The sequence below is a fragment of the Pieris rapae genome, chromosome 16 (genome assembly GCF_905147795.1).
Source record: "Pieris rapae chromosome 16, ilPieRapa1.1, whole genome shotgun sequence".
NCBI lineage: Eukaryota > Metazoa > Arthropoda > Insecta > Lepidoptera > Pieridae > Pieris > Pieris rapae.
This window is the reverse complement of record NC_059524.1, coordinates 5545226-5571423: the sequence shown is the minus strand read 5'-3', so window position 1 is coordinate 5571423 and position 26198 is coordinate 5545226. Positions and strand designations below refer to the sequence as shown.

The 26198-nt window shown below is 32.1% G+C and overlaps 7 protein-coding genes and 1 non-coding gene across 10 annotated transcripts; 3 read left to right on the top strand and 5 right to left on the bottom strand.

Moving 5' to 3' along the window:
* Positions 1–349: 349 nt before the first annotated feature.
* On the bottom strand, positions 350–1725 carry LOC110991412. Its single transcript, XM_022256765.2, has 4 exons — positions 1236–1725; positions 970–1162; positions 683–902; positions 350–608 (listed from the first exon to the last, which is right to left on the bottom strand). The coding sequence occupies exons 1-4, from the start codon at positions 1500–1502 to the stop codon at positions 602–604; spliced, it is 687 nt and encodes a 228-aa protein (XP_022112457.1). The 5' UTR covers positions 1503–1725; the 3' UTR covers positions 350–601.
* Positions 1726–4089: 2364 nt separating this feature from the next.
* On the top strand, positions 4090–9973 carry LOC110991415 (RNA 5'-monophosphate methyltransferase). Of its 2 annotated transcripts, none has more exons than XM_045631615.1 (2): positions 4090–4764; positions 9853–9973. In XM_045631615.1, the coding sequence occupies exons 1-2, from the start codon at positions 4191–4193 to the stop codon at positions 9945–9947; spliced, it is 669 nt and encodes a 222-aa protein (XP_045487571.1). In that variant the 5' UTR covers positions 4090–4190; the 3' UTR covers positions 9948–9973. The 2 variants fall into 2 exon arrangements, with proteins under 2 accessions (XP_045487571.1, XP_045487570.1); XM_045631614.1 differs by lacking the exon at positions 9853–9973 and adding an exon at positions 7003–7275.
* On the bottom strand, positions 4952–6981 carry LOC110991416 (chromatin complexes subunit BAP18). Of its 2 annotated transcripts, XM_022256772.2 has the most exons (5): positions 6831–6981; positions 6489–6580; positions 6321–6399; positions 5489–5527; positions 4952–5276 (listed from the first exon to the last, which is right to left on the bottom strand). In XM_022256772.2, exons 1-5 carry the CDS (start codon positions 6849–6851, stop codon positions 5169–5171), a joined length of 339 nt encoding a protein of 112 aa, XP_022112464.1. In that variant the 5' UTR covers positions 6852–6981; the 3' UTR covers positions 4952–5168. The 2 variants fall into 2 exon arrangements, with proteins under 2 accessions (XP_022112464.1, XP_022112465.1); XM_022256773.2 differs by lacking the exon at positions 5489–5527.
* Positions 9974–10506: 533 nt separating the features above from the next.
* Positions 10507–13917, top strand: LOC110991413 (nuclear fragile X mental retardation-interacting protein 1). Its single transcript, XM_022256768.2, has 3 exons — positions 10507–10925; positions 11058–11307; positions 12292–13917. Exons 1-3 carry the CDS (start codon positions 10674–10676, stop codon positions 13059–13061), a joined length of 1272 nt encoding a protein of 423 aa, XP_022112460.2. The 5' UTR covers positions 10507–10673; the 3' UTR covers positions 13062–13917.
* A 1975-nt stretch (positions 13918–15892) lies between these two features.
* On the bottom strand, positions 15893–21300 carry LOC110991421 (60S ribosomal protein L3). The gene is made up of 7 exons (XM_022256778.2): positions 21167–21300; positions 20684–20876; positions 20412–20580; positions 19865–20187; positions 19518–19697; positions 19236–19414; positions 15893–16115 (listed from the first exon to the last, which is right to left on the bottom strand). The coding sequence occupies exons 1-7, from the start codon at positions 21167–21169 to the stop codon at positions 15924–15926; spliced, it is 1239 nt and encodes a 412-aa protein (XP_022112470.1). The 5' UTR covers positions 21170–21300; the 3' UTR covers positions 15893–15923.
* On the bottom strand, positions 20946–21025 carry LOC123689892. The gene has a single exon (XR_006750759.1). It is a non-coding gene; the product is annotated as a small nucleolar RNA U43 (small nucleolar RNA).
* Positions 21301–21932: 632 nt separating the features above from the next.
* Positions 21933–22614, top strand: LOC110991423 (mediator of RNA polymerase II transcription subunit 11). The gene is made up of 2 exons (XM_022256780.2): positions 21933–22177; positions 22265–22614. The coding sequence occupies exons 1-2, from the start codon at positions 22102–22104 to the stop codon at positions 22597–22599; spliced, it is 411 nt and encodes a 136-aa protein (XP_022112472.1). The 5' UTR covers positions 21933–22101; the 3' UTR covers positions 22600–22614.
* A 577-nt stretch (positions 22615–23191) lies between these two features.
* Positions 23192–25079, bottom strand: LOC110991422 (protein slowmo). Its single transcript, XM_022256779.2, has 4 exons — positions 24889–25079; positions 24625–24790; positions 24329–24523; positions 23192–23863 (listed from the first exon to the last, which is right to left on the bottom strand). The coding sequence occupies exons 1-4, from the start codon at positions 24918–24920 to the stop codon at positions 23570–23572; spliced, it is 687 nt and encodes a 228-aa protein (XP_022112471.1). The 5' UTR covers positions 24921–25079; the 3' UTR covers positions 23192–23569.
* Between the last annotated feature and the right edge of the window lie 1119 nt (positions 25080–26198).

Here is a 26198-nt window from a genome sequence, read left to right as displayed (position 1 = left end):
TTAAGTTATCGTGATTTATTCTTAAGAGTTGCTTCTATTACAGTAATTTGAAAGCGGATTATTCATACTAACGAATACATGTTATTGATTCTCAGAGATAATTAGTTTCACGCTACCTGACATGCGTTAGTTATATTTTATATATATTTAGTAGTAAGTAGACTACTATAGAATGTATTAAGTATAGGTATTAAAAATTACTATAATTAGTTTACTTAATTAGTTTAATTATTTAACTTATTTTATAAAATAGACAATAAAACCACCGATACAGTTTCCCTTTTATTTGGTCTTACATTTATTTATAAATTATTTTACATTAAATTTACCTAAACCGTAGTCACAAATAAATAAATTAGAATAAATTACTTATACTGACGTAGACTTGGACCACGGAATAAATTAATGCCCAGGATCAGAATATCTTGGACTACTTTGGTTTGAAGATTTTGTATGGTCTATAGATAAGATTGAGCGAAGTAGTTAGGAGCTCAAATTGACTGCTCTTCGGGGTTCGTTGGGATCTTGTCAGCGTAGAACCGGTAAGGATCATTCTCGCTAATGCGTGCCGGCCTCACCACATAAAGATTTCGCCTTCGAATTAAAGACTAGAATTAAAAACATTTGATATTAATTCACAGAATAACATTAGCCTAATGTTCATATAGTAGTCTTGAATTACCTATGATGTCCATCAGCGTGAACTTGGAAAGTCGTTTCTCCAGTTGCTCCATCGTGACTGAAGAGTTTCTTTAGGGCGATTATACCAGCGATCGTTAATGCCACCTTACTGGCGATTAGTGCTTTGCCAGCGATGGCAGCCAAGGTCTTCAGGGCCATACCTCCTACTATGCTCACGGTTGTGAAAATACCGAGCAACAGGTAGGGCAGGACCTTTTTTCCTGTAAAAAGTAAATTTATTAGCTACCTTGAAATTGACGTAAAATTTAAATCTTTCTCAGTACATACCTCTGCCTCTGCCTTCAGACATTAAATCCATAGAGACAGTGTGAGTATTTAAGAGTTGCTCGAACTTTGCTCGTAGCTTGGTATCGAGTTTTTCTTCAGAGGTCATCCCAGGAAAGAAGCGAGGCTCAGCCACAGCGCTCGGGGCATCAGCCTGTTTCACCAACGTCAAACCGTCAGCAAGCTGAACGCTTTCCTGTTTAACACAATAATAAAATGAGTAAAATTACCAAAAGTTCTTTCGCAAATCACTTATCCACTTTTGTCACCTGTTCCACGGCTCTCGTCAGAGCATTAAGCGCCTTGCCCTTTAAACATGTAGTTATGTGTTTTTGTGCACTGCAATCGTCATATACTTTTTGTAATACTGCAAACTCAGCCGAGGGCCACCAGGAGGTTTCGTCTGCTCTGCCACTGTCGATTTCATTTTGTACGAAATCATCATCCATCCGAGATCTTCTAGGTCCATGAACGTGTCCGGAGACAACGATAACACAGATAACTAACGTTAAGGGTATCCGTAGAAACGAACACATTTTTCTAGTCACACACTACACTAAACTTAAAAAAATGGGTGAATGAGGGTGGCCTAATAACGACTGACGGGCAAGACACCGGCAGCGACTTTATAACGGCGGGCAGCACGTCGACGAGCATCACCGAACATCCGCTATTCCGCACCAGTTCTCCTGCACGCATGCTTACGTAACTGAACTTGAAAACGATTGAGAACAATTTTCCAAGAGAATTTCTCCGATAAAATGTACTGCAAAAAGCAACACATATGCATTGGCTGCGCAAGTGTTGGAAGAAGTTTCAATTTTGCGGTTAAAAGTAATGAACCAACACTTATTAAAATGTATCAAAATATTTGAAAAATATTTATAACTATGTTATCTGTCGTTTCAGAGTTGTTTAAGCCCCGCGCAAGTCACAAATGCAATTGGGGTATTTAATCAAAAGTTAAGATATTATTTTAAATCAATTGAAAAACTTGATATCACGAACAAGTGCAAGATTAAAATTAATTATAATATATACATGCAAAACCGCATAATTCATTTAAAACCACAGTAATTCCTAAAACAGAACAAGAACTAAAAGATAAAGAATGTAATGTCTCTAGTACACACAAGTAAATTCACGCTTATAAGCTTAGGATCATTCTAATAAACGCTAAGAACTCATTGTGAAACTAAACGTAAAGTAAAACAGCTTTGGTATTTAAAAAATCTGTACATGGTTTTATAGTGTCTGTTGTCAATTGCTTGTAGATGTAATCCCACTATATACCATGACACATTTTTGCTGGATAGACAATGAAGCAATGGTGTAGTAGGTAATACACCTTCAATAATGTCATTCGATAGTGACTGACTGAGTGACTGTATCTAAATTACTACCCGTATTTGCTTTGAGTCGTCGTTTTCTTCATAAAGATCACATTTTATTTCTGTTGCAATTGTTTTTAAGGTGTGTGGAATTAAGTAACGATACCTTAGAAACCAGTCCAAAGTCCTTAGAATTAGCACAGTGTTATCGTTTAGATTCTAATCAAACACGAGATTTATTTGTACTTCTTGATGGCAAAGTGAAAATTCATACTTGGCTATTCGGTATCGGAAAAATCATGGTGCGGAACTACTATGCGCAGGAATGATTAGCTTGCGTGCTTATATCATTATCAGTAACTTCTTTGCTAAGGATGTACCTATTTACTACATAAGTATATTGAAATAAGGAAATAACGCATATTATGTGTTTACGATTAAAGGAAAGTACTTTTACTCAACCGTGTCGGTGAAATTAAAGTTAACAAGCGCAATAATTATTACAATTATATCTATTCATTATTTTACTGTTATCTTTGTAATTATTTTGACATTTAACTCTGCAACAAGAAAGTCGTTACACGCATAATCTCGTGTAATTAAATAAATGCAACATATTACTTATTCTTCGCGAAATAAATAGGATTAGTTATTGTTTTCTATGATCCCATATTGATTTTCACTTAAAAAGATAACTTGTAACACTGCTTGATGAAAGTATGCGAAACGTCGGAAAATATTAACGTCGAATAAGTGGCTTGAATCGGTGACTTCCAAATATTTACAGTTTTCCATAAACATTGGCATTGCCAGAATCCAAGACTGCTTTTTACTGCCTGCTTTGAGCCTGCACGCACAAGCACATTTTTAAATAGATTTTCTTTGGAAAAACAATTTTTTTAGACTTGAAATATACATAAAATCATGTAATAGCGTAGTAGCGTCTTCCAAGTAGCGTCTTCCAAGTAGCGTCTTTATGACATCTGTTGTAATAAGAGTGTACTGTATAGTAAACTTTAGCTTATTTCACTTATGCCTGCCGCGTTTAGATAGGGGCCTACCTAAGAGAAGTAGCTCGCATGTTAATCCGTTGTACATCTAGATGGCGTTTAATTACATTATTTGAAAGAATTCTAATTTTTACTCTCTCTACACTCTTGAAGTGTGATGAGTAAATAGCCATAAAGTATTTTGTAAAATATGTTTCGTGTGGATTGTTAACCATTCAATCATAGAAGACAAACATCTAATGCCCTATAAACAGCGTAAAAAACCGACTAATATCTCCTGAAATTTGTATTGTACGCTGAGTTTGAGAAATAATTTCAAATATAAATACACTCAAGTAGTGTAAAATAGCTGTTGACGTTATGCGGGTGCATTTAACACGTTTACATATAGGTACATATTAATTACAGACCTACTAATATTTAATTTTCATTTTGTTTCTTAACCTTACTTTCTTTAAGTTTAGGTTTTCTTAACTTTTCTAAACTTATATTTTTTGCTTACTACTCATTTTCTGGTAATTGTCGGTTCGAGTTTTAGTTATTGCCACGCCAAGAGCCTACGTTTGGTTTAGTGTCTTGGTTGGGTTAGAGAATTAATATTAATTGTTTAGAACCGAGCGTTTCTGCTATTTGACAAAAGTACACGCTAAACTCAAATAAGAAAAACGCTTTGGACATCTGGATTCCCCCTAAATTTGGGGGGAAATATTCAAGTTGGTATTACTGGCCCAATGCTCTGTCTATACAACGACTATATATTTTCGATTCCACATTTGACATTAGCTACTGTCATGTAAAATAATGATACCTCATACCACATAATATAATAGTGTAGTATTTATAATACGTTATACGATTACACTTGCCTATAAATTGTAAGGCAATGGGTAATCCACTCGAAGACCCGTCATTACTTTTTTATGGTAAAGATCCTGGAGCGGCAAAATTTGGTAATTTTATAAATTACTACTCCTTCCATAGTGTAAACGAGAGACTTCAAAATCTTCATCATGATATGTTTCCAATACTTCAAAACACATCACCAATATTAATAATGGATATTGGATGTAATACTGGAGAACTTACAATCCAACTATATCGATATTTGGAGTCTTTATATCCTAATACGGAAGTACACATTCTAGCTCTTGACATAGATCCAATATTAATAGAAAGAGCCAGTAGAGAAATTAAAAACATTCTATTTGTCTCTTGCAATATTATTGCAGATAGTGGAAAGAAGATAATTACCGAGTACCTTCAAAAATTCAACAAAAAATCTTTTGATATAACTTTTTGTTTCTCAGTAACAATGTGGATTCATATAAACAATGGAGATGATAAGTTTATAGAATTTTTAAGTTTCCTTAAGACTTCTTCCAAATGTATAATAATTGAACCACAACCATGGAAATGTTACAAAAATGCACAAAGAAGAATGAAAAGAGCTGGAGCAGGTGATTTTGAATTATTTAATTCTTTAAAATTTACAATAGATATTGAAAATGTCATAGAAAACATATTATCTGACAAAACACATAGAAAAGTTTATGAATCTCATTCATCTTCTTGGAAAAGAAGAATACAAAGTTATCTTGTAAGAGATTTATTATAATGATTAATTTAATTTAAAATTAAATCATCCTTTTACCATTAATATTATTTCATATTATTTTCACAAGATGAACATAATTTAGTGTGTTTACAAAATACATGGCATATATATACTTTGTATTACTATACAATCAGCTTCATGTGGCTAGACTCATTAGTAAATACTGATCAAATATGTTCCTAAGAGCCACATAATGTCTAGACTGGTACAATGAATGTCCAATACAACAATTATAATTAATTATATTTATGTGACAACTTCTTCTGTGCTTGATTCAAACTCCAATTTCACATCACGACCCATGTCATCTACATCCATTTCATTTTCTTGTGCATTGAGCATATTCAGTGTAACCTGTTTAAAAATACCAATATATAGTTTTTATATATATTCATAATACATCAGTCAAGGTGTAAGTGCTAATATGTTTCTTCATATGCCTAACTGGTAAAGTATGTAATTAAGGCCATACAACTTTTGCAATCTTCAATCAAAATACTTAACATACAATGATAAATAAGATCAGCTCTACTGGAATTATGAACATTATCTATTACATTACTTACATGTTGCATGCCCACAGACTGTTTCGTATGTCCAGGGTTCTTGTAAAATAAAGAATATTAAGTTACTTGTTATACATGATATTTTCCAATCTCCTGTTACTTAAAGGTTTGTTACAACTATGTATTAAGTTCTCAAAAATTTAATGAGATTTATAACTGATTGTAGAGCATGTTATATATTTTTTTAATTCGTGGTAAATTCACATGTATTCAAAATTACATTAAGTAGTATTACCTAATTATATTTAGTGTTGTTTAACATATGATGCTTTGATTTCTCTCTAACCCTATTGAATAGGGTCAATTATAATAGGGCCTATTGAATAATATCATAAGTGTGTTGTAGTTATTTGATGGAACCAGTTACACTAACTTTAACAAGCTAACAGACACAGATATAATATCTTTCAAGCATAGCAAGTATTTTTGCAAACACTATTTAATGTAGTATGTTTCCATTTTAAACTAGTAATGTTTTGGCATACAGTCTCTGACCTCTGTTCTTCTGTATAGCATAACAGAATAGTGTAGAGAATGTAAAAGTAACTTAAGATGTGTGAATATAGTAAAAGTCAAATAGTTTCAAACTTAATATTCCCCCATTTATACTTCTAGTTCTTCTTATTTATTAAGAGCAGTGGAAGATTGAATACTGTTTGCATGTTAATTAATTGTTGCATGTCTCATTTACAAGCTCCAAATACAAGCCAAAAAATATTTTTTAATTTGTTTGCATAAAGTAAATTATAAGATGACAGAGATATGAGAAACCACAATCCCTATGTGTGGTTAACACACTAATGCGGAATTAAAACTCTCTGCTTAGAGTTACCTGATTAATAATAGGCCCAGAAAGTGTTGAGATGCGTTCATCTGTTGCTTTTCTTTTAGTAGGAGTTTTTGCATGTGCACTGAAAATATGAAAGTAATATTGCTGGAATAAATATTTTTATTTTAACTGTAGTTTTTACAGTACTGTATGTACTAAATAACTTCATACTTAGTAGATTGTTCGCCTAAAGGATGTAGTGTCATTGTCATTTCAGCCAGTTTGTTAAAAGCAGCACCTGCTTCTGTGAAAATTTCACCAACCTAAAAATAGGCATTATAAATCTTGATATTATAATCATCAATACAATATTTTATTATAATGATCACAATTGGAAAAAAAGTGCATAAAAACTATTTGGAATCATGGTTTTAATGCGTAAGTAAAATTATGAATAATCAGAGAAACAATAATCGCACTGAATCTTCATATACAAGTCCACTTTAAACTAAGCCTCATCAACACTAAATAACTTGTCACAAATCCAACTTAACCACTTCGATAGTAACTTACTTTGGCTGCTGAGCTATTCATACTCAAAAGTTTGCAAATATACACATATATATTATGTATATTAAAATCACATTAATGAGCGGATGCCGTAAAACAGAAAATATAAGTCTACTGAAATTTCATCCAGCGGCCAGCGACATAAAACAAAAATAAAAAAATGAAATTTTTTTAGGGCATCTGGCATCGCCATATGGCTATGACAAGAGTCAACCGTCAAACAGTGTGACCATTTCAAAAATAGCGAATCTGCCCGATATTGGCAAAAAATCTGCCAAAGCTAACTCCAGATAATGCCAAAAATATGCCATCATATTATAGCATCTAATGACATTGAAGACGGGTATGAATAAATAAAATACTACTATTCAAAGGAATTCCTTTATTATTCAACTATAAAAGTATCAAAACTTTCTCCGCACTCTTCATTTTCGTAAATTGATTTTGACGACATATTTTTAATCATATTCCTTGTTGGTTTAAAGGAGATACAGTCTCCATGTTCCTTTATACCTTCTTTTGTTGTTATTAACGCGGATACATGTTTATTTTGGAACCTGTTCCTTATTTTTGTTTTGTTCAAATTTACTTGGGAGAATATTCTTTCGCAAGAGGCATTTGACAATGGCAAAATTAATAGAGCTTTTGCAAAGTTTGCAATATTAGTATATTTTGGAGCTCCATTTGCATCACGCATTTTCCCAATCGCTCCCCAGAATTTATCCACACTTAAATTTGTACTGGTGCTACTCCCACCAGATTCCAACAAATCGGTTACACTTTTGTCAAATTTAATTTGTCGAAATTCGTCGTCTTACTTTTTGAAGATTATTTTCATCTACTATATTGGGAAATTTATTTGCAATGTTTACTGTTGATACAAAATCTTTGTAAACAACATTTTGCGGGTCTAAAAATTGTAAGTCTTTAAAAAGATTAGTCAGTGGCAAACGTGTTTTTAACTGATTACAGAGTTCAATAAAAAATGTTTGCATTCTTTGAAGGAAAGATTGAATTCCAGGTTTAAGACTAACATCTGCAGATAGACGACCGATTTCTTTACTAACGTTCACACCTAAATACAAATCTTTTAAAGGTAAAAAGTTGACGTTAGATTTTGGATCTATACAAAGTGGATCTGTGGTTTTCAAATAATTACCTTTCATATAACAACTCAAAAGGCTCATGTACACCTCGGAAATGTCTTTAAATGCTGTGTGGACTGTCGTATAATCTTCTTGAAATATAGTGTTCAGTTTGTTAACTGTTTGCAGTATATAATCCAAAGCATAAAAATAAAGTTTATATATCTTGTCATTCAAACTATTATATAAAAATTCAGCTGAAATATTTTTGTCTTCCAGAAACCGCGATTGAAAAAAAAGTTTGAGGGCATCCCATTGCTCCAAAATTCTTTTAATACATGCATGCAAACATAGCCATCGAATTTCGTAATGTTTTAATATTTTATGCTTTTCAGTGCCAATAAAGTCTTGGAATTCAGCAAATTCCCTTTGCCTTTTACTACTATGTGCAAAATATCCATAAACCTCTTGCACTATTTGGTTAATAGCCTTTGGTAAAGAGTTTTTACTGGCGTGAGATACACACAAAGCAGTAGAATGACATACACACTTAATGAATATGCAATGGGGATTTACATATCTTATTTTGGCAATAATACCACCTTGTTCGCCAAACATAACGTTAGTAGTGTCAGCTCCGAAACCAATTGCATCGTTAATGTTAAGGTTAGCATTGATTAACGGCTTGGAAAGTGAATCGAACAAAGCTTGGGCTGATGCTCCTTGCAAGTCCACCAAAGTTAAAAATTTTGTTTTTACCTGAAGATCTTTTTCGGAATAATATTTGGTAACAACTGCAAGCGTTGATGTGGTTGTTACATCTGTGGTCTCATCTATAACTAAGGAAAACATTGGTGTACGAGTTTTAATGTTTTCACATGATTTTAAATCGGCAAGAATCTCTGCTTCTAGCTCTGGCTTTAAAACATTATACGTTACCGCTGCTGCTTTAGTTCTCTTGCAGGAAAAGGACTTGGCAATTTCCGAATCGTGAAAACATTTTGAGATAATTTCACTTAAATGATCCATTAATCGGAACGGTAAATTATGTTCCACTAACATAGCACAGATATTAAGTTCTGCTTTTTTCACTTCCTCTTCTAAACTTTTTCTAAACTTGCAATAGGTATCTATTGAAAACGTATTACATATTTACGTCTATTAAATATTTCCATTTATTGCAAAGTACTTACCGATGATTGGCCGCTATACCCAATCATATGCTTCTTATGTTTTTGGGATAACACATGTTCTTTTAATGAAGACAATCTTGTAACTAATTTACAATTGCAAGCTTTGCAAAACGCAACATCAGGATCCTCCTTTGCTCTGGAAATCCAGGACGAAAGCAAAGGATCTTGCTCCCATTCAGGTCGGTACGAACGCTCGTATTTTCTCTTCATCATGCACGGAATACACAACGCACTGACACTGCACCACAACGCCAAATGAGAATAACGTGGCAGTAGACAAAACAACAAACATTGTTTTGAACCTCGATCAGTTATATCATTAAGAAAATAAACCTTATTACTGATTCATTACCGTTCATAATCGTAAGGCGTACCTACATAAAAACAGAATAAACGGGGATTCCCGTGTTATCTGGCATAGGACAAAAGTTGCCACCTCAGTAAATGATTTCCTACCAAATAAATGCATAATAAAAAATAAAGGAAATAATAAGACAGAAAATTATAAGTATTCTAAGTAAATAGAATTACATACATGCAAACGTATTTAAAAAAAATTAGGATTTCTTTGAAATCTGTCAAATCCTGCCACTTTTTTAAATCGTCAGCTTGGTCTGCCAGGGTTAAAATTTAGGTACCAAATCTGCCCAAATGGCAGAAATCTGCCACAAATGGTCACCCTGCCGTCAAATCAAAGTATCAGATCTGTCAACCGCTGCTGAGACTTATTGAGAAATATTGTTACAGGTAGTTTTCCAATTACAGCACTAGAGCGCATTATGCAATATGCGGCACAATGCTCGACATTGAATGTTCCTCAAATGGCTCAAATAACTCATTAACATATATATTTCCCATAAATATAACTTGATAATAAACTAATTGATTTATTTAAACTCGATGCACTCGATAAATCATCGTCATCACTATCATTTGGATAAGATGATTCAATTAAAAAGTGTATTATTTATTTAGAAATCATTTTTAAAGACACAACACTGAACTTAGCGTACTAACTAGCGTTCCAATTAAGCTTCAGCATAATTCGGCATGCCACTGAGTCGCATTATGCTCTGTAATTGGAAAACTACCTATAGCTGAAATAATAAAAAACTATGTTGAGGGGATTTGAAGTTGGTCCTAGAGTCATTCTATTGTAATTTGTATTTGGTATCACAGTAACATAGTCTTTGTTTAAATAGTTATACTCTTTGACCTAGTCCATATGTATTGTCATTTGTCTGTTCTAACTTCTAGAGTTTAGACTGTTGCAGACGCTAGAAGTAATAGTGTTCTGTGCTTGCAGTGGACATATTATTCTAGAGTAATAATTTGTGTGAAAAAAAAATAAAACTTGGCTGTATGGACTAAAGTCCTTTGCCATTCCCATTAGGGATAAATTGAAAAAAAAAAGTAATAATTTGTTATATTGGACAAAGTGACAAGTGTTATTATTTATTAACACAAAAAGTATATTTGTGTCTGCATTTTATAGTAAAAAAAATCGGGGATGGTGAGAGGTGAAGCCCAAAAAATACATTGAAATCCGTGAACCAACCTTCCTCATAATGTACAGACCAAATTATAACCATTTTTCAAATAATCAACAAAATAATCCTAATCCAAGATTAGATCCACAGTGGAATAGAAACAGTACCCGTGACCACTATTCACCTAGGAGATTTAACAATCATCCATTTTCACAACCTTATGGTATCAATCAAGGATTTCAGACTCACAGTAATGAATACTGGTGCGAAACTTGTGACAGAGGATTCGCTGGACAAATTCTACTTGAGAATCATAAAAAACAACATCAGGTCTGTAAAAAACTTAGATTCAGTTTCCACATTCACCAGCGGCTGTACAGCCCCTTCTGGATATCCATGTTAGGGTATTCCAAAATAAAATTATTAAGTTATAAAATAATACTTTTATTATGCTTTTTACAGAAATGTAATATTGATGGCTGCCAATTTATTGCTCATCCAAAAGTTATTACTAAACATATACAAATGCAACATTCAACTGGCCTGTATAAAAAGATTGCAAAGTTAAACAACCCAGAGGAAATTGAAAAATGGAGAGAAGAAAGAAGAAAAAAATATCCAACAAAAAGTAACATAGATAAAAAAAAGTTGGAACTACAGGAAAAAATTGAAAGAGGAGAAAAAATGGGTTTAAAAGCTGTAAATACTCAGGGTATGTTATATGTTTATATAAGCTAATTATATATTGTTAGGTATAATGTTTAAAGAACTTTATTTCTCATTACAAAAAAATATTATATTTACATGAAAAACTCAATATACAAATAAAATAAAATATATATAAATAAAATACAAGACTTATATGCATCTTTACTGCCTTTTTGAATTTGTCAAACACACCAATATTGCGAATTTTAGATGGTAATTGATTAAATAATTACACACCCTCATACCTAATAGATATATAAAAATACAACTAATTAAATATCCTTTACATTGATTTTACTCTTAGAACCATTTCAGGCAGGATATATGCTTCTTATGCAGGATTAATAGAGGAACATTTATGAATATGTATTAATAAATAATCAAATAGATTTAAAACTCATATTTAATTTATAAACAAACCAGCCAAAAACTAGTGTACATATCGTGTCTTAAAATTATTTACAAACAATAGATATTTTCTTAATGCTACAGCCATTTGGTTTAAATTAATTCCTAAATTTATTGAAAAGAAATATTTATTTTGAGACCATGTTAAATATAAACTATACATTCAAAATGTGTATAACAACTACTACTACTTATATTTCGTAGTAAAAAACCAATTGTTGTAACAGCCGATGATGTTGTGTGCCTAATACAATGGAATTCAGCCAGGACCTTTGATTTTGGTCAATACAACCAGTATGATCCAAATAATGTTGGTTTATACGATTTTGACTGTTCATGACACATTAACATCAAATTGTAATGAAACAAACAAAATGTAACTAAGCTCCTATAATCTACTTGTAAAAATGAAGAAATAAGTCTATTTCTATTAGTAAAGTTTTTATTTTCAATTTGAAAGCCATGATCCTTATTCACTTTCTACAAATATTTAGTGGTGTTACTTAATTAAAACTATGCTCATATCTTTTTATGTTAGAAAATAAACATATTATATTGGCAAATGTTTATTTCTTTTCAGATGGACACAAAAAGAGACATCGATTTGGCGATAAATATCCCAGAAAAGAAAATAAAATTATAAAAAGAACAATTCCTTCATATACTAAAAAACCAATAGTGCCCAAAAAGTTAGTAAAATATGAAACAGATCATGATGTAAAACACCTTAAGCCATTTGCTGGTGTACAACAGTTAATTGAAGACACATCAGAAAGTGAGCATTCATCACCAGAAACCTCAAAAGATCTTATAGATGATGATGAGTTTGTAGACAATCCAAACATTATTTCAGAATCTAAACCAGTGGTGTGCGGGGCTCTTATATCTTTATTGAAAGATTATGGTTCATCAGATGATGAAGATCTAAATAGCTCTAAGACTATACATTCCCAAAAAGATTGCAGTACATTAGACAACACAAAAGAAAATCAAATAGTTAAAAACAATGAATATATGATTGACAATAAGATGAAAACTCAAGTAATTGAAAAACAGCAGCTAGATGTAAAAATTAAACTGGAAGATGAAGATAGTGGTCCAGAAGAAATAAAGGTTATTAAAGAAGTCCCAGCTCCTACCTTATTGAATTCTATGACACAAACAAAACCACAACCCAAATTTAAAAAAGAAGACAAGGTCAAAATGCCTCAAAATAGTTTTAAACGAAAACTACCTTCTACTTTACTTGAAAAGCTTTTGAGCAGTGAAATACGACAAGAAAGAAACATTGTTCTTCAGTGTATAAAATATATAATTAAGAATAATTATTTTGATAAAGATAATAAGTAACTAACAGGTGACTCACAAACATTGAAGAATTTAATAAAGGGAAGATGTTTAGTGATCTTTAGAAAATAATAATTAACAATAACCACTCTAAATAAGTTTATCCATAATATATTTTGAGTTTACTGAGTAATTTAAAAAAAGTTAACTCCCAAAGTTAATAAAGTATAAACAAACATGGTCACATGTTTGTTTATACTTTGGTTGATTTTTTATGTTCTCTTTTTCAAGTTTTACAAATATATTTCAATGTTAAATATTATAAATTTGTTTTGACGTATAATTCTTTCTTTACTATACCTTACATCAAATGTGAAAGTCAGTTTTTAACGAATATGTGGTGGCCATGAAGTCGTAGATCAAACGCAACGAGGGGTTAGATGGGGTCATGCAAAAAAATGTTCTATGGGTGGTCTTTCAGTTCAACCCCCGCATAGTCATAACATTGCGTTTGACCACGACTTCATGGCCATCCTGTTACCTGTACATGAAAAAACATATTTTTCGTTTTTTCAGTGTGTTTTAATACTTAAACCACAGTCGCCGCAGATCACGAGTATGCCAAATAAAATACTTTAAAGGTTCAAAGTTTTTTTTTTTAAAGTCGAATATAGCCCGAACCGTTAGATACTACCAGGTGTGTATTGCCGTTAAAATCGGAGAACGTTAACTATACCACTCAAAAATATAACTTTTGATGAAAATGAGTGTAGAAAGTCCCCGATATTACTCCGTTCTTTTTCTGTTTTGCTGATCATTTTTTTTTCCTGCTTAACCAAAAATTTCTGGTAATTTTATTTCATTGTGTGCTTGTTTTATCTTGTACTTATAGGTATGTTTTAATTACTTACCCGCTCTACGCCCTTGACTTGCGAACTGGTTGTAAATGTAAATTTACAATTAATTTAATTTGTTTTTCTTGACGTTCATAAGTGTACATGTTTACCTATATGAATAAAGATATTTTGATTTTATTTGAATTGTATTTTCTATTTTTTTTTTGTAGCACTTATATTTACTTTAATTGTCATACATTTTAGATGCAAGATTAAGTAAAACATTCCGTAGATTTAGTACAATGTATAATGTGGTAAACTAAATAAGTAAATAAAAAAGGAGAAGCCACCCAAACAGAAATCCATCTTATCGGATGCTGTCGGCTGGCCAGCTCATGTTCAAGTTATTACTCATATCTTCAATTATTTAGTATATTTCCTATACTTCTTGGATGGATAGTTTAGTTATTCCTATTCCCAAAGGAACCGTTATCATCGTCATCTCATTAACTTTTCTGATTTCCGGCCCATTTCCATTCTACCATTCCTATCTAAAGCTATGCTTGAGTGCTTGCCGCCTTACTTACAGCTTAGCGGATTTCTGAATAACAACTTCAATCTAGACCCGACTACTGCATTAGTAAAGGTTTCTCACGACATCCGCCGAGGGCAGCGAATATACTCATTCCCGTAACTCCCTCTCATCTTAATTTTTTTTTCAAATTCTTAGTCCTTATAACGTATGTACGTAAGTATGTTACGCTCCTCCAATATTTATGCTTATTGGAAATTCCATCTCACAGCTCATCCTTGATAGGCAATTCATTTAGGTCCTAAATTTTAGGATCTTCGCCACTAAGTTGTGGAATAGGCTGCCCGACTCCTTACTTGAAGGCTACCTCCCTAACATCCACTAATCCAACAAGGCATCCAGGTCTACGAGTGGAGCACTGACTTTGATGTTTCCTTTTTTCAAGAAATATATACCTAATAAAGAAGTCTACTTACACTTTGCAGTTGTAAGTTGACGAGATTTAAAAAAAAGGTCGTTCATGATCTCAGTAACCTAGAGTCTAGACTCTAGACGATCATCGACCGCTCCTCTGTTCACACTAGTCGGCTCAGGGCTGCAGCTGGTTGGTGCCATTAAACAGCCCAAAATAGGGTTCTGCACACGATGGACGACGACGAAGCTTTTGTATTATTTGTGGCGGAAACGGAAGATAGCTAAAAATAGAAGATATTGGGTGCACCGGATTCTGAGGGAAAGATTTACTTTGGGGATATTTCAGAACTTAATAACTAAACTAAGAACATAGTTTTATACTCATCTAGTCTTGTCCCAAAAAACTGGTCTTTCCTCAACAAGTGATACTCTGAAAGGAAATGTTCAATCCCCTCCTTTTACATTTACAGAAACACAAATTTACAGTCACCACCACAGTGACTTTCGTCTAACGAATCGGCGAGATTACATTTTTAGTGTTAGTTTGTGTAGTGAATATTTTTTTATTTATTACCTAGTTTAGATTAAGTTTCTATAATTTTATTTTAACATTTGGCACTCCTTACACCTTTACCCAGCATATTTCTTTTTTTGTTTTCCCTTATTAGCTTTTTACCTTTTTATTACCTGGAAGAAATAGCTTTTTAGTAACAGCAACCGATTGTGATGTTATGTTTACTAAACATTTTCAGCTTCTAAAGCTTATTTCCATGTTACTAACGTAAATTGTTAATGACGTCATGAGTTCTGGAAAGTTATTTTAAATTTAAAAAAATTACTCGTTTCTAAAGGAATTCGAAATCTGCGGAATTAGGTATAGGTTTAATTCTTTCAGAGGTTAGTACATCCATATTCAATAGTTATGTACATTGAAGACAGCTCTAGTTATCAATAGTTGTAAATATATTCAGAAAAGAAATAAAAAATATTCACAAGTCAATGTTTTGTCACATCCATCAAAAATAGGTATCTCAGATATATGATGACCATACAAGCAAATAATTTATGTTATTTATTAAAGGCACTCTGCAGATAAGAAATAAAACACAAAATTCATTTAACGATATATTAGTCAAGAAATATCTATGACTGGGCAGGAGCCGCGGTGGTGGTAGCAGCTGCCTCTTCACGGATGCGGTCTTTCTTAAGAGTACCCATAAATGCAGCCTTATCAGCCGGCGTCTGGAAGCGACCGTGACCGAACTTGGAAGATGTATCGATGAATTTCAGATTGATCTTTTCAAGAGCTGCCCTCTTAGTGTGTACCCTTAAAGACTGAAAAAAGAACCCATTTTATATACCAGAATAGACAAGTAAAAGAAATACATTAATTAGTATTGTGGTCTAATTAACATATTTATATAATTAACATATATACAGTTTTATATGAAACAATAAACAGGTATTCTATAACTAAACTAAGCTTCATTTACTTAATTGGACGTAGTTATACAAAAATGTTCCAATCCACAACTAGTTGAAACCAATATAATTACATTTTTGTGTTTTGACTCGGCATTTTTTTGTTTGAACTAGGATAATTCAATACTGTAGGTTTTATTCAAGTATTTCAATAATACTGTTCTATCATAATAGTATTTTTTAGAAATTGCTTTTTGAAATAAAGGTATTTTGGAAAAATCGTTTTGGAACGTTTTGGAAAAAATATTTTTTGTATGAAGGAGGACTCAGTATATTTTGTAAAAACGTTCCACATTTTTTAATTTTAAATAAATACTACTTGTTATTATATAAGAAGGATTTGTGAAAAACTTAAGTCTAACAAGAAATCGGTTAAAATAAAAAATCTAAATCATCAACTTTTGCAATTAACGAAGCTTTAGCAATGAAATGAAACAAAAATATTTTTGAAAATAACTATTTATAAAAAAGTTAGTTAAAAAAAGCTGATGATTTATTCATCAATTATCTCGAAGTCAGGCTCCCCGCCAAACCCATCCAAATCATCGATAAACTCATGCGAACTTTTTAAATTTTTATAAAACTGGACACAGTCCTCGGGTATAAACATGTACATTGATTCTAAATCGGCCAACTTTAGCTGGTGCGATCGGTTTTCCGTTAGGCCACAAAAGACTTAAATCATCTTTCTTTATTTCTCTGTTCTTTTTGTCAATAAGCAACCAGCCTTAAACTCTTCCTCAAACGAAGTTCTCATAAATATTGAATATAATTTATGTTTTTCTATTTTTATTTCTTTGGCATTTAGCCAGTTTACTTTACCTTTGTCGCTAATTTTTTTTCTGTTGATTATATTTTTTTCAATCTTTTCAGTCCCATAAAAATCTGCTTTCTCCATTCTTTGTACTTGCAACGGCTTCTTTTTTTTAGCATTTTTAAAAAAATCTATATACTCCTCGGCTGTATATATACGATGGTGATGTTTTAAAGCAGTTTCAATTTTAGAGAAGTCCGTATCGTCAGGTAAAAAAGTATGCTCAGATTCAAAAAAGCGAAATGAAATGCTTTCTAATGTTGGGTGACAACTTAAGACAGTTTTTAGTAAGAGAACTATTTTAATGTTCCTGTTATACCCTCCACAGCAATCGCTCCATAGTATAAGATTCTTAACAGACGGCTGTATTTTTGTTTTAATATATTTAACTAAACATGATCCTAACTCCTGCGCTTCTCTACCCGCTTCACCTTCGACCCAAACATAGCAGTGTCTACGTCATCAGATGCAGAGTGGATACCACTATTGTAAAGCCACAGCTGCCTTTTATAAAAGGCAACATTCGTTGGTATCCGCGGTAGTGGCAATGTCTTTTCCAAGTCAAAGGTTAAACACTCAACATCCGGTATGTTTCTTGCGTCTATAAAATCCTGATTCATCTAATTTCTTAACATTTCTGCTCTTTCTAAATGTTTTAGCTTTTCAGTTTTAGCATCTTCTTGTTCCTGTTCAGTTTTGGCATTACAGATTTGATTCAATAGTTGGTCACACTTATTGCAAGTATCTTTTTTAAATTTTTTACATTTTAAATTAAAATCAGCATAGAAAATCTTTTTCAATGTCGAAAAGAAGGCCCATTTGCGATCGATACCATATATTTCTGCGTGTTCTTTTGTATATATATCATAAATTTTATTTATTGTCATACCGTAAATATAAAGTCCAACTGTTATTATTTCTTCGTTAATGTGACTCGTATTTCGGAAGATTATGAATAATATCAACAATGAATTTATGATCCTCATCTGTCAACTTATTTATGTCACCTCTATGTATTCCCCTACCATTCGCAATAGGTTCACCACTTCTACGTTTTTTTAATGACACTGTGACTTTTTTAAATCGTTATTTTAAAAGTTTTTAAAAACATATCCCGACATACCTGTACGTCTTTGATCTTATTTTCTTCCATTTTTATTACGATGATAAATCCCCAAAACGGTAACTCAAAGTAATTAACGAAGCACGAACACAAAATATTCCTTATTGATATTTTTATATTAATAATGAGACACGAACGACGAATCATATTTTGTTCAATGTAAAGCCTGACAATGACCGGCAAATTGTAAAAAACGTACGAAAATTTGAATTTCGTCTACCGTGGAACATCCAATGAAACATTATTTAATTTTAACGAAACAATGTTTTATTTTTCGTATTTTTAAAACGATATTATAACATTGGAACATTAATTTTGTAATTATTTTTCATTCTTAAAAAAGATTTAAAAGCATAGAAAAATTATGTTTTAAGAAAAATATACCTATATTTTATATTTTTTATAAGGTTCCTAAAGTATTGGAACAGTGTTCTCAAGAATAAGCATTATTTCTAAATATTGTGTAAACGTTCCAAAAGAATTGGAACATTATTTTCAAGAAAAATGAATATTTTGTAATTTTGATAAAATGTTCCAAACCTATTGAAACATTATTTTAAAGAAAAGAGACCATTTTATAGTTTTGTCAAAACATTCCAAAAGTATTGGAACATTATTTTCAAGAAAAGAGACCATTTTATGATTTTGTCAAAACGTTCCAAAAGTATTGAAACATTGTTTTACCGGTGAAATAAAATAATATTGTTTATTAAAATGTTTCTCGCGGATTAATACATTTTTTATGACTTGCATATTGCATTAATCTGACAAAGTGTGGGTTGGAACATAATGTCAAAATAAAATACCTAAAACTGTCACTTGAAGCCTGAAACAGATTAATGAAACAAGTAGTAGATGTAAAAATACGCAGATATGTATATTTAACTCATTTTAGCATAACATGTGGATTGGAACATTTTTGTATAACTACGTCCAATTAAGGTCTTGGTTATGGTGAGCTCAAACTTCTCATTAAAACTTTTCTATGAAATGCAATTTTACATAAAATTTCAGAATTAACTTATTTAGTACTTACTTTTCTCAATGTGATAACACGCTTTTTAGGTCCCATACAGCAACCCTTGATCATTACAAAGTCATTATTCACCTCACCATAATGAGGGAAACCTCCCATGGGAGTGATTGACTTCTCAGATAAGTCATACTCAGTAGAAGCATTGTTTTTGATAACTTTGCCATCCTTAGTGTGGATTCCTAAAACAATAATTAATTTGGTATTACATATATAAATGAGATATGACATTCACACATTTCAAATTTGTTAAATTAGATTCCATATTTTAATTTTGCAACATACCTTGCCCAATTCTGTATATCTTCTTGTTCATTTCAGTACGGTGGTGGTATCCCTTTTGACCAGCTCGGGCAACAGTGAATGATACTCTCGATGGATGCCAGGCTCCAATACAGGCAACTTTACGTAAACCCTTGTGTGTCTTTCGCGGCAATTTCTTTGTGTGCCAACGAGACGTCACACCTATGTATAAAAGAACATGTTTAGTCAATTAGGGATGTAACTTATCAATTTATTAAATAAAATAGTAATAACTAAGCCAAACCAGAATTTGACTGAAAGCTGGAAAATTAATTAGGTCAAATGAATTTAGTTAAGCATTACAAGAATAATTAGTAAGTATAACTCACCTTTGTATCCTTTACCCTTGGTCACACCAATACAGTCAATCATCTCATCCTGTGTAAATACAGAATCAATGGGGATGGGCTTTTCAAGGTGTTCACGAGCCCATTTAACTTTGTCTTCAATGGTGCCTCCATTAACTTGGATCTCCATAATATGAGCCTTCTTCTGACGTTGCTTTAGGAGCTTCATTTGAGTGTGAGCAATAATTCTGATAACAGTGCAGTAGCGGACCATTTTCTTAAAATCTTTTTCAATAGACTTGCGACCTAACTCATCCTGCCATTTCTTGCTCGACTTTGTAAAGGCCTTCTTCTTGCACTTGTACCTGGATTATCATAAACCAAAGGTGCTGTAAAGAAATAGCCAAAAGCCTCATCGTTGAGCGGAGGCAAATTGGCAACAATATGCACATAGCACATTTCAGTATGCCCTCATCAATGAGAGGAGAGCTATTATTGATGGATTAGAACTTTATAGTTAATTACTAGTGACAAAAAATTGTTTTAATGTGATTGCTACTTGAAATACTGAAAGATAAATGTAAATTACCAGTTCTTGTAGAAGCGGCGACGGCAGTCTTCTGACATGTGCTCAGCCCAAACGGTCATTAATGTACGAAGGCCATGAGGCGTTTCAATGTAACCAACAGCGCCAACGCACACCATAGGAGGCGTCTCGATGATAGTGACCGCCTCCACAATTTCTTTCTTGTTGATCTCTAATAATATCAATCATAGTATTTATAAAACTTATTCTTTAATAAAAAACAATACGCAGGTAAGTAAGAAAGAAAAAATAATTTAAAGTTATGAGATACTTACTTGAACCTGGACGGTCAGGTTCACGAAGCACGTGGGTCATACCAGCTTTATAACCAATAAATGCTGTAAGATGGACTGGTTTGCTGGGATCATCTTTTGGGAACGCCTTCACTTTTCCACGATGACGACGGGACCTCTTCTTAGGGTAGAATCCCATAGACCCATGACGGGGTGCCGAAAACTTTCTATGCGACTAGAAGGCAAAAAATATGTGTATAAGATACTTATATAGATCATATAGCTCATATCACTTTGAAAGGAATACATCAGTCCGCCCTAGTAAAATCTTCACATAGATTCAGGTTCTAACCGTATAAATTTTAAGAGATTTATTATCATCATGTGTGGTACTAAAATATATTGAAATATAAACATAAGTGAGTTTAATGAATATAAACGACAATTAAATAATTTTAAAAGAAAATGATTAAGGAACTATTTAGTGATTAAAAATAAATATGGACATTTCCGTCGTAAGCTTACCATCGCTTTCGATGCTCGCAACAAAATGGACGTTTTAAACTTGACGATTTATGAATGATGATGAGTTGAATAAATTGTCAGTTGTGTCATTTGACACTTCAGGGACACAGACTATCCTAGAATATAATTGATTTATTGTAGTAAGTGTCAAATCATAAAATTAATTTAATGAATAAGTTACAATTATTATAAAATATATTATAAAGCTTGATAATTGAAAAATGAAAAATAAAATATATTGATAAGCTAGTATATAACTAGCTTATCAGTGAAACAACAGTTGTATTTTAAGGTTGTTCCAGCTAACTGATAACTTTTTTCTATTTGTATATAAACAGAAATGTATTTGACTATCAGAATAAAATGAAAGTTTGCTTTCTAATCAATTAATTCATGTTAATCAAAACATCAAACTAAAATGTTATTTTTTTTCAAGATAAACCAATGTTTAAAATATGACCTAGAAAATATTCAATCCTAAATATGACAGGTATTATGAAAATAATACTTTGCGACAAGCGTGATGTTAAGTAGACGGTAGAATAATATGGCTATCCGCTATGGCCCACGGGTGTCATTTATAAACATACAGATACTATTTGTTTGTATTTTCTAATTTTTTTTAAGCTTCAATTTTGTACCTTTGATTAATTATTGCGATGGAATACGCTTCACCACAAAATACGATAAATAACGTTTAAAATAATTTCCTCAATATTATATTGGAAGATAAAGAACAAAGACGAATATAATGGCAACACAGAAATCAAAGTATGTGCAATAATACGATGCATGAAGAATTTTAACAATTTACATCCGTGATCCGTGTTTAGTTTTCAGGTGTTTATCACCAATTCACCAGTATTAATTTCATATCGTCATTAATTTGATTTGTTTTAATAATAAAATATTATTTCTCAAACTCAAGCATTGAAATGGCTGGTCCCATGGATAGAATTCAAGTATTGGACGAAATTGAAAAAGATATCATCACTTGTCTGCAGTGTGCCGGTAGGTTCCTAAAGTGTAATTTTTTATAGAACAGGGGGCAAACCGGTAATTTAAATTAAATTTCTGTTAAACTTGCTTTTGTTTTAGCTCAAGCACTTCTTGAACTAGGGAAAGAAAAATCAAGTCAAAAACAAGCAGAGAGTAACACATCACAATTTTTAAGAACACTTAGCCAAGTGGAGTCAAAATTAAGTGACCAGATTAATTACCTGACTCAGGTATCTACAGGGCAACCTCATGAGGGTTCTGGTTATGCTTCTCAAAAGGTTTTACAAATGGCATGGCACAGATTAGAGCATGTTAGATCATGGATTAACGAATTGGAAAGGTTAAAGGCTTCACATTTAGCTGCAAGTGGTAGAACAGTTTCTGGCATACCTAATGGTGGTACTATGACCTCATCAGGAACCAGCACTCAATAAATTTCATACTAAATATTGTTTGCATTATGATTTTGTAATTTATTTTAATTCTAGGTTTTCTATCACATATAAACAAAATTTATTTGTAAATAAATATTAATAGAAACTTAATATACATCTAATATAATTCTCTAAAAGCAAAATTTTAAATTTGTGAACAAAAACCACCCACTTCTTTTTATTGAAAAAACTATATCCTTACATTGCTACCTACATATTATATTATGGAAAAAAATAAAAGGAAAGGTTTAAAAAAATTCTAATCAACATTTCTTAGATAATATGAGACAGTACTTTTTATAACAATTAGTTCTTTAGATATCATTTATCCTTACCTTCATAATATAACCATCATCATATAAGACTATTTAATGATTTGAGTAAGTTATCTTTTAAGGGTATCTTAGTATATTTTATTGTAGATATTAAAACAAACTGTATATAGATATTTATGTTGCATTACATTGTAAGTAACAAAAACATTTGTTGGTCAATAGCCAGGCTTATTAAATTTTCTGTCTTCTTTTTAGTTACAGTAAGTAGAAAAACATTATTTAAGGTAATAAAATAAATATAAATAAGACAAAACTACTCAGGTTTAAACAAAAATTTAATGCATTTTAGTGAAATAATCATCATATACCCACAATATGCAAGTAAATATGTTTTGTGTATTTTAAATTAGGTAGGTGATTGTACTAATAGATAAGAATATAATAAATAGTTATAAACTTAAAATGCATTTACATAAGCACTTTCCTATCTGAACAACCCATAAACTTATTGTCAAATAATATATCAAACACTATTATTATGAATTTTGATTATAATAATGTTATGGTAATGAAACTAGTGTTGAATGATTAGTTCAATATAATTGTCTAAATGGGCTTGTTGGTAGGTTTTAAATAGATCTATATTTGCTAAAGCAAACTGACTTAGCCCATATTAAATCAGGTCACTCCTCTTTTCAGCTACGCTGATTTGCATTTGCCTTAGTTAATTTCTCTATGTCATCCAAGGATTTCTTGGCCTTAGAAGATATATCATCCATTGATCTTCTTGCAGTAGTAGTAATATCATCAATCGACTTTTTTGTCTGAGAGAGAAGTTCATCAGTACTTTTACATGCAGATGTGGCTAGTTCTTTAATTTCATTGTCAAATTTACCAATAACCCATTCAATAGCTTGACGACCTTTTCCTGCATTTAATGATATTCTGTTGGCAAGCAAATCTTCCATGTAGCTGCTCAGAGGCACACCCTAAAAATAATATATATATAGATATCAAATGCTTGATGATATAAATTTAACATTTTTGAAGGCTTATTTATGATTAATTCTTACACTTCAAAGAGTATGAAACTAAACTGTTAATTCTATTATTCTTAATATATTATATAAAACATGTGTCATGTTGTTTGTCAGCGATGGACTACTGAACCGATATCAATTAAATTTGTACATCAGTGCAGTTTTATCTAACTTGAAAGATAGGATAGCCTACATCTCAATTTATACCCGCAATATTATTTTATTATTTGATACAATTCTAACAGATAAAGCTGGTTCAAAAGTACCAACGTTTCACATAAGCTATCTACCTTTCATATAAGTTCTCTTACCATTTCCCTTGAATAGCTTACTACTATATATGTATAACAAAAACATTAGCCAAAGCGGCGCTTGGCCTAGTCTGCTAGTAATTGTATATGAATTTAAACTTACTTGAACAGTGACTACAGCTTCTTGGGTCAGGAGTGTTTTAGAAGCATCTGAGGGATGGGGAGTGTATCGAACAGTTTCATCCACCGCTATGTAGTGGCAGAATGTCAAATTAGTGGTCTTTAATACCATTTGTCTTTGATTAGGATTAACCTCAGACTTTTCACTTGCATAGCATATTTTTGCAGTTCCTATTAGCTACAAAAATACATATGTTAAAAACTTTTTGTTTACTATTATATCAGAAACTTAATGTATTTTTTAGCTTATATTAAATAAAATATGTGCCAAAAACTTACAGCCTGTGCCCATCTAGGAAAAAACCATTTAGAACTGACAAGTCTGTGGGTATGTAATACACCATTCACAACATTCCTTTCCACCACATCTATTCCTACAACAGCTGGATTCATAGGATTCGGATATTTACGCCATGCTGCCTGTGCAACCGTCTCCCAAGGATGGCTGAAATGGTAAGGAATTATCAGAAAATACTAATTTTATCATAACTGATTACCAGTTGAACGAACATTAATACGATTGCGTCACAACAATGAACATACTTAAATGTGTGTTCCGAGGTCCAAATCTTCATAATTAACTTTTAGTTCAAAACCAAGTGGTCTTAAAATAACGAAACACTATCTTCCATTCACTACCTTCCTTTCAGACTCAATTATTTTGAGTTTCGAGACATTATTCTCGTGTCCTTCGCCTTGGAATTTTAGACACGAAAAAAAAAGTGACCATCTACAGATTAAAAATCTGCCATGTGTAATCGTTTTAAATAATAAAATGATTGTTAAGCTACTGCATAGATTTTATCGCGGGCTTTGAGCGTGGCGACTGAATCAAGAAATTCCGTAACAAAAATAACACGATGAAATAATATAGTTGCGGCTAATATGCGTTAGACAGGGACAGAACGCATACGATCACATCAGTTTGACGTGATCGGTGATACTTTAGAGTGGGACAGAACGCATATTGCGTATTCACATCTCTATAACGAGTCGATGACATAGCGTAAGCGTGAAAGTCTATATAGGCGTGTGAGTCTGAGTCTGGTAGAATGGTAGATTGAATTTATATCAAGGAAAAAATTCTGTATAAATTAAAAATAAATAAATATATAATTATACTTGCTAATGTTAATAAAAAACCTATTTATTTTCATCATCTGATGTTGTGTTTATTTTAAATAGCTTTTCAGCATTTCAATGATTATATATTTGCTTGATGAAATCGTTTTCAATTTTCTTTACATGTTAATAACATGTTCGCCAATACTTTGCAACAATTTGTGAGAAAACTATTTATGTTAATAGCTTTATATCACTTGCAAATTGCAGGTCTACTTACATTGAAATCAGCAAGTTTTTGCTTTATTATACCAAATCATTTCTATGGGATTAAACTTGCAATGATAAGGTGGGAGTCTTAACACTTCATGACGTAGAAACGGAATCTTAACTAGCATTATTCATAACAACTAATGAAGGTATTGTTATATTCGGAATTAGCTGCTGCCAACCAATTTGTAAAATTGTCTATATTCATAATATCGTTATGGTAGTCAGCAGATATATTTGTTGACCGGTACATCAGACAGCGCACCTACACATCAACTAACCCAACCCAACTCTGCATACGAACTCGCTTGTCCGAACCGTATGCCTACAGCGAATCGTATCATATTTCGGCCATACAATGCGCAAAGGCGATGAGAACTGGGAGAAACTGATCGTGGTTGGTAACACAGAAGGGAAAGATCACGTGGCCGTTCACCAACCAGATGGACCGATCAGTGAAAGACTCATGGTCTTCAAAGCTATACAGTGTCGTAAGGGAAGCGCAGGACAGAAACCAGTGG

Excerpts from the sequence above, each read along its gene's own strand:
- LOC110991415 (XM_045631614.1), top strand. The coding sequence starts at position 4,191 with ATGGGTAATCCACTCGAAGACCCGTCATTACTTTTTTATGGTAAAGAT. Across the intron at positions 4,765-7,002 it reads AATGAAAAGAGCTGGAGCAG|GGCATCTGGCATCGCCATAT; the intron begins GTGATTTTGAAT and ends AAATTTTTTTAG.
- LOC110991412 (XM_022256765.2), bottom strand. The coding sequence starts at position 1,502 with ATGTGTTCGTTTCTACGGATACCCTTAACGTTAGTTATCTGTGTTATC. Across the intron at positions 1,163-1,235 it reads TGACGAGAGCCGTGGAACAG|GAAAGCGTTCAGCTTGCTGA; the intron begins GTGACAAAAGTG and ends TGTGTTAAACAG. Across the intron at positions 903-969 it reads GTCTGAAGGCAGAGGCAGAG|GAAAAAAGGTCCTGCCCTAC; the intron begins GTATGTACTGAG and ends TACTTTTTACAG.
- LOC110991421 (XM_022256778.2), bottom strand. Across the intron at positions 19,698-19,864 it reads CAAGGGTAAAGGATACAAAG|GTGTGACGTCTCGTTGGCAC; the intron begins GTGAGTTATACT and ends TTTTATACATAG. Across the intron at positions 16,116-19,235 it reads GTGTTATCACATTGAGAAAA|TCTTTAAGGGTACACACTAA; the intron begins GTAAGTACTAAA and ends TTCTTTTTTCAG.
- LOC110991423 (XM_022256780.2), top strand. The coding sequence starts at position 22,102 with ATGGCTGGTCCCATGGATAGAATTCAAGTATTGGACGAAATTGAAAAA. Across the intron at positions 22,178-22,264 it reads CACTTGTCTGCAGTGTGCCG|CTCAAGCACTTCTTGAACTA; the intron begins GTAGGTTCCTAA and ends CTTTTGTTTTAG.
- LOC110991422 (XM_022256779.2), bottom strand. The coding sequence starts at position 24,920 with ATGAAGATTTGGACCTCGGAACACACATTTAA. Across the intron at positions 24,791-24,888 it reads ACCTCGGAACACACATTTAA|CCATCCTTGGGAGACGGTTG; the intron begins GTATGTTCATTG and ends TTACCATTTCAG. Across the intron at positions 23,864-24,328 it reads AAGCTGTAGTCACTGTTCAA|GGTGTGCCTCTGAGCAGCTA; the intron begins GTAAGTTTAAAT and ends TATTATTTTTAG.
- LOC110991416 (XM_022256772.2), bottom strand. The coding sequence starts at position 6,851 with ATGAATAGCTCAGCAGCCAAA. Across the intron at positions 6,400-6,488 it reads TTAGGCGAACAATCTACTAA|TGCACATGCAAAAACTCCTA; the intron begins GTATGAAGTTAT and ends TCATATTTTCAG. Across the intron at positions 5,277-5,488 it reads AGTCTGTGGGCATGCAACAT|GTTACACTGAATATGCTCAA; the intron begins GTAAGTAATGTA and ends ATTTTTAAACAG.
- LOC110991413 (XM_022256768.2), top strand. The coding sequence starts at position 10,674 with ATGTACAGACCAAATTATAACCATTTTTCAAATAATCAACAAAATAAT. Across the intron at positions 10,926-11,057 it reads ATCATAAAAAACAACATCAG|AAATGTAATATTGATGGCTG; the intron begins GTCTGTAAAAAA and ends TGCTTTTTACAG. Across the intron at positions 11,308-12,291 it reads AAAAGCTGTAAATACTCAGG|ATGGACACAAAAAGAGACAT; the intron begins GTATGTTATATG and ends ATTTCTTTTCAG.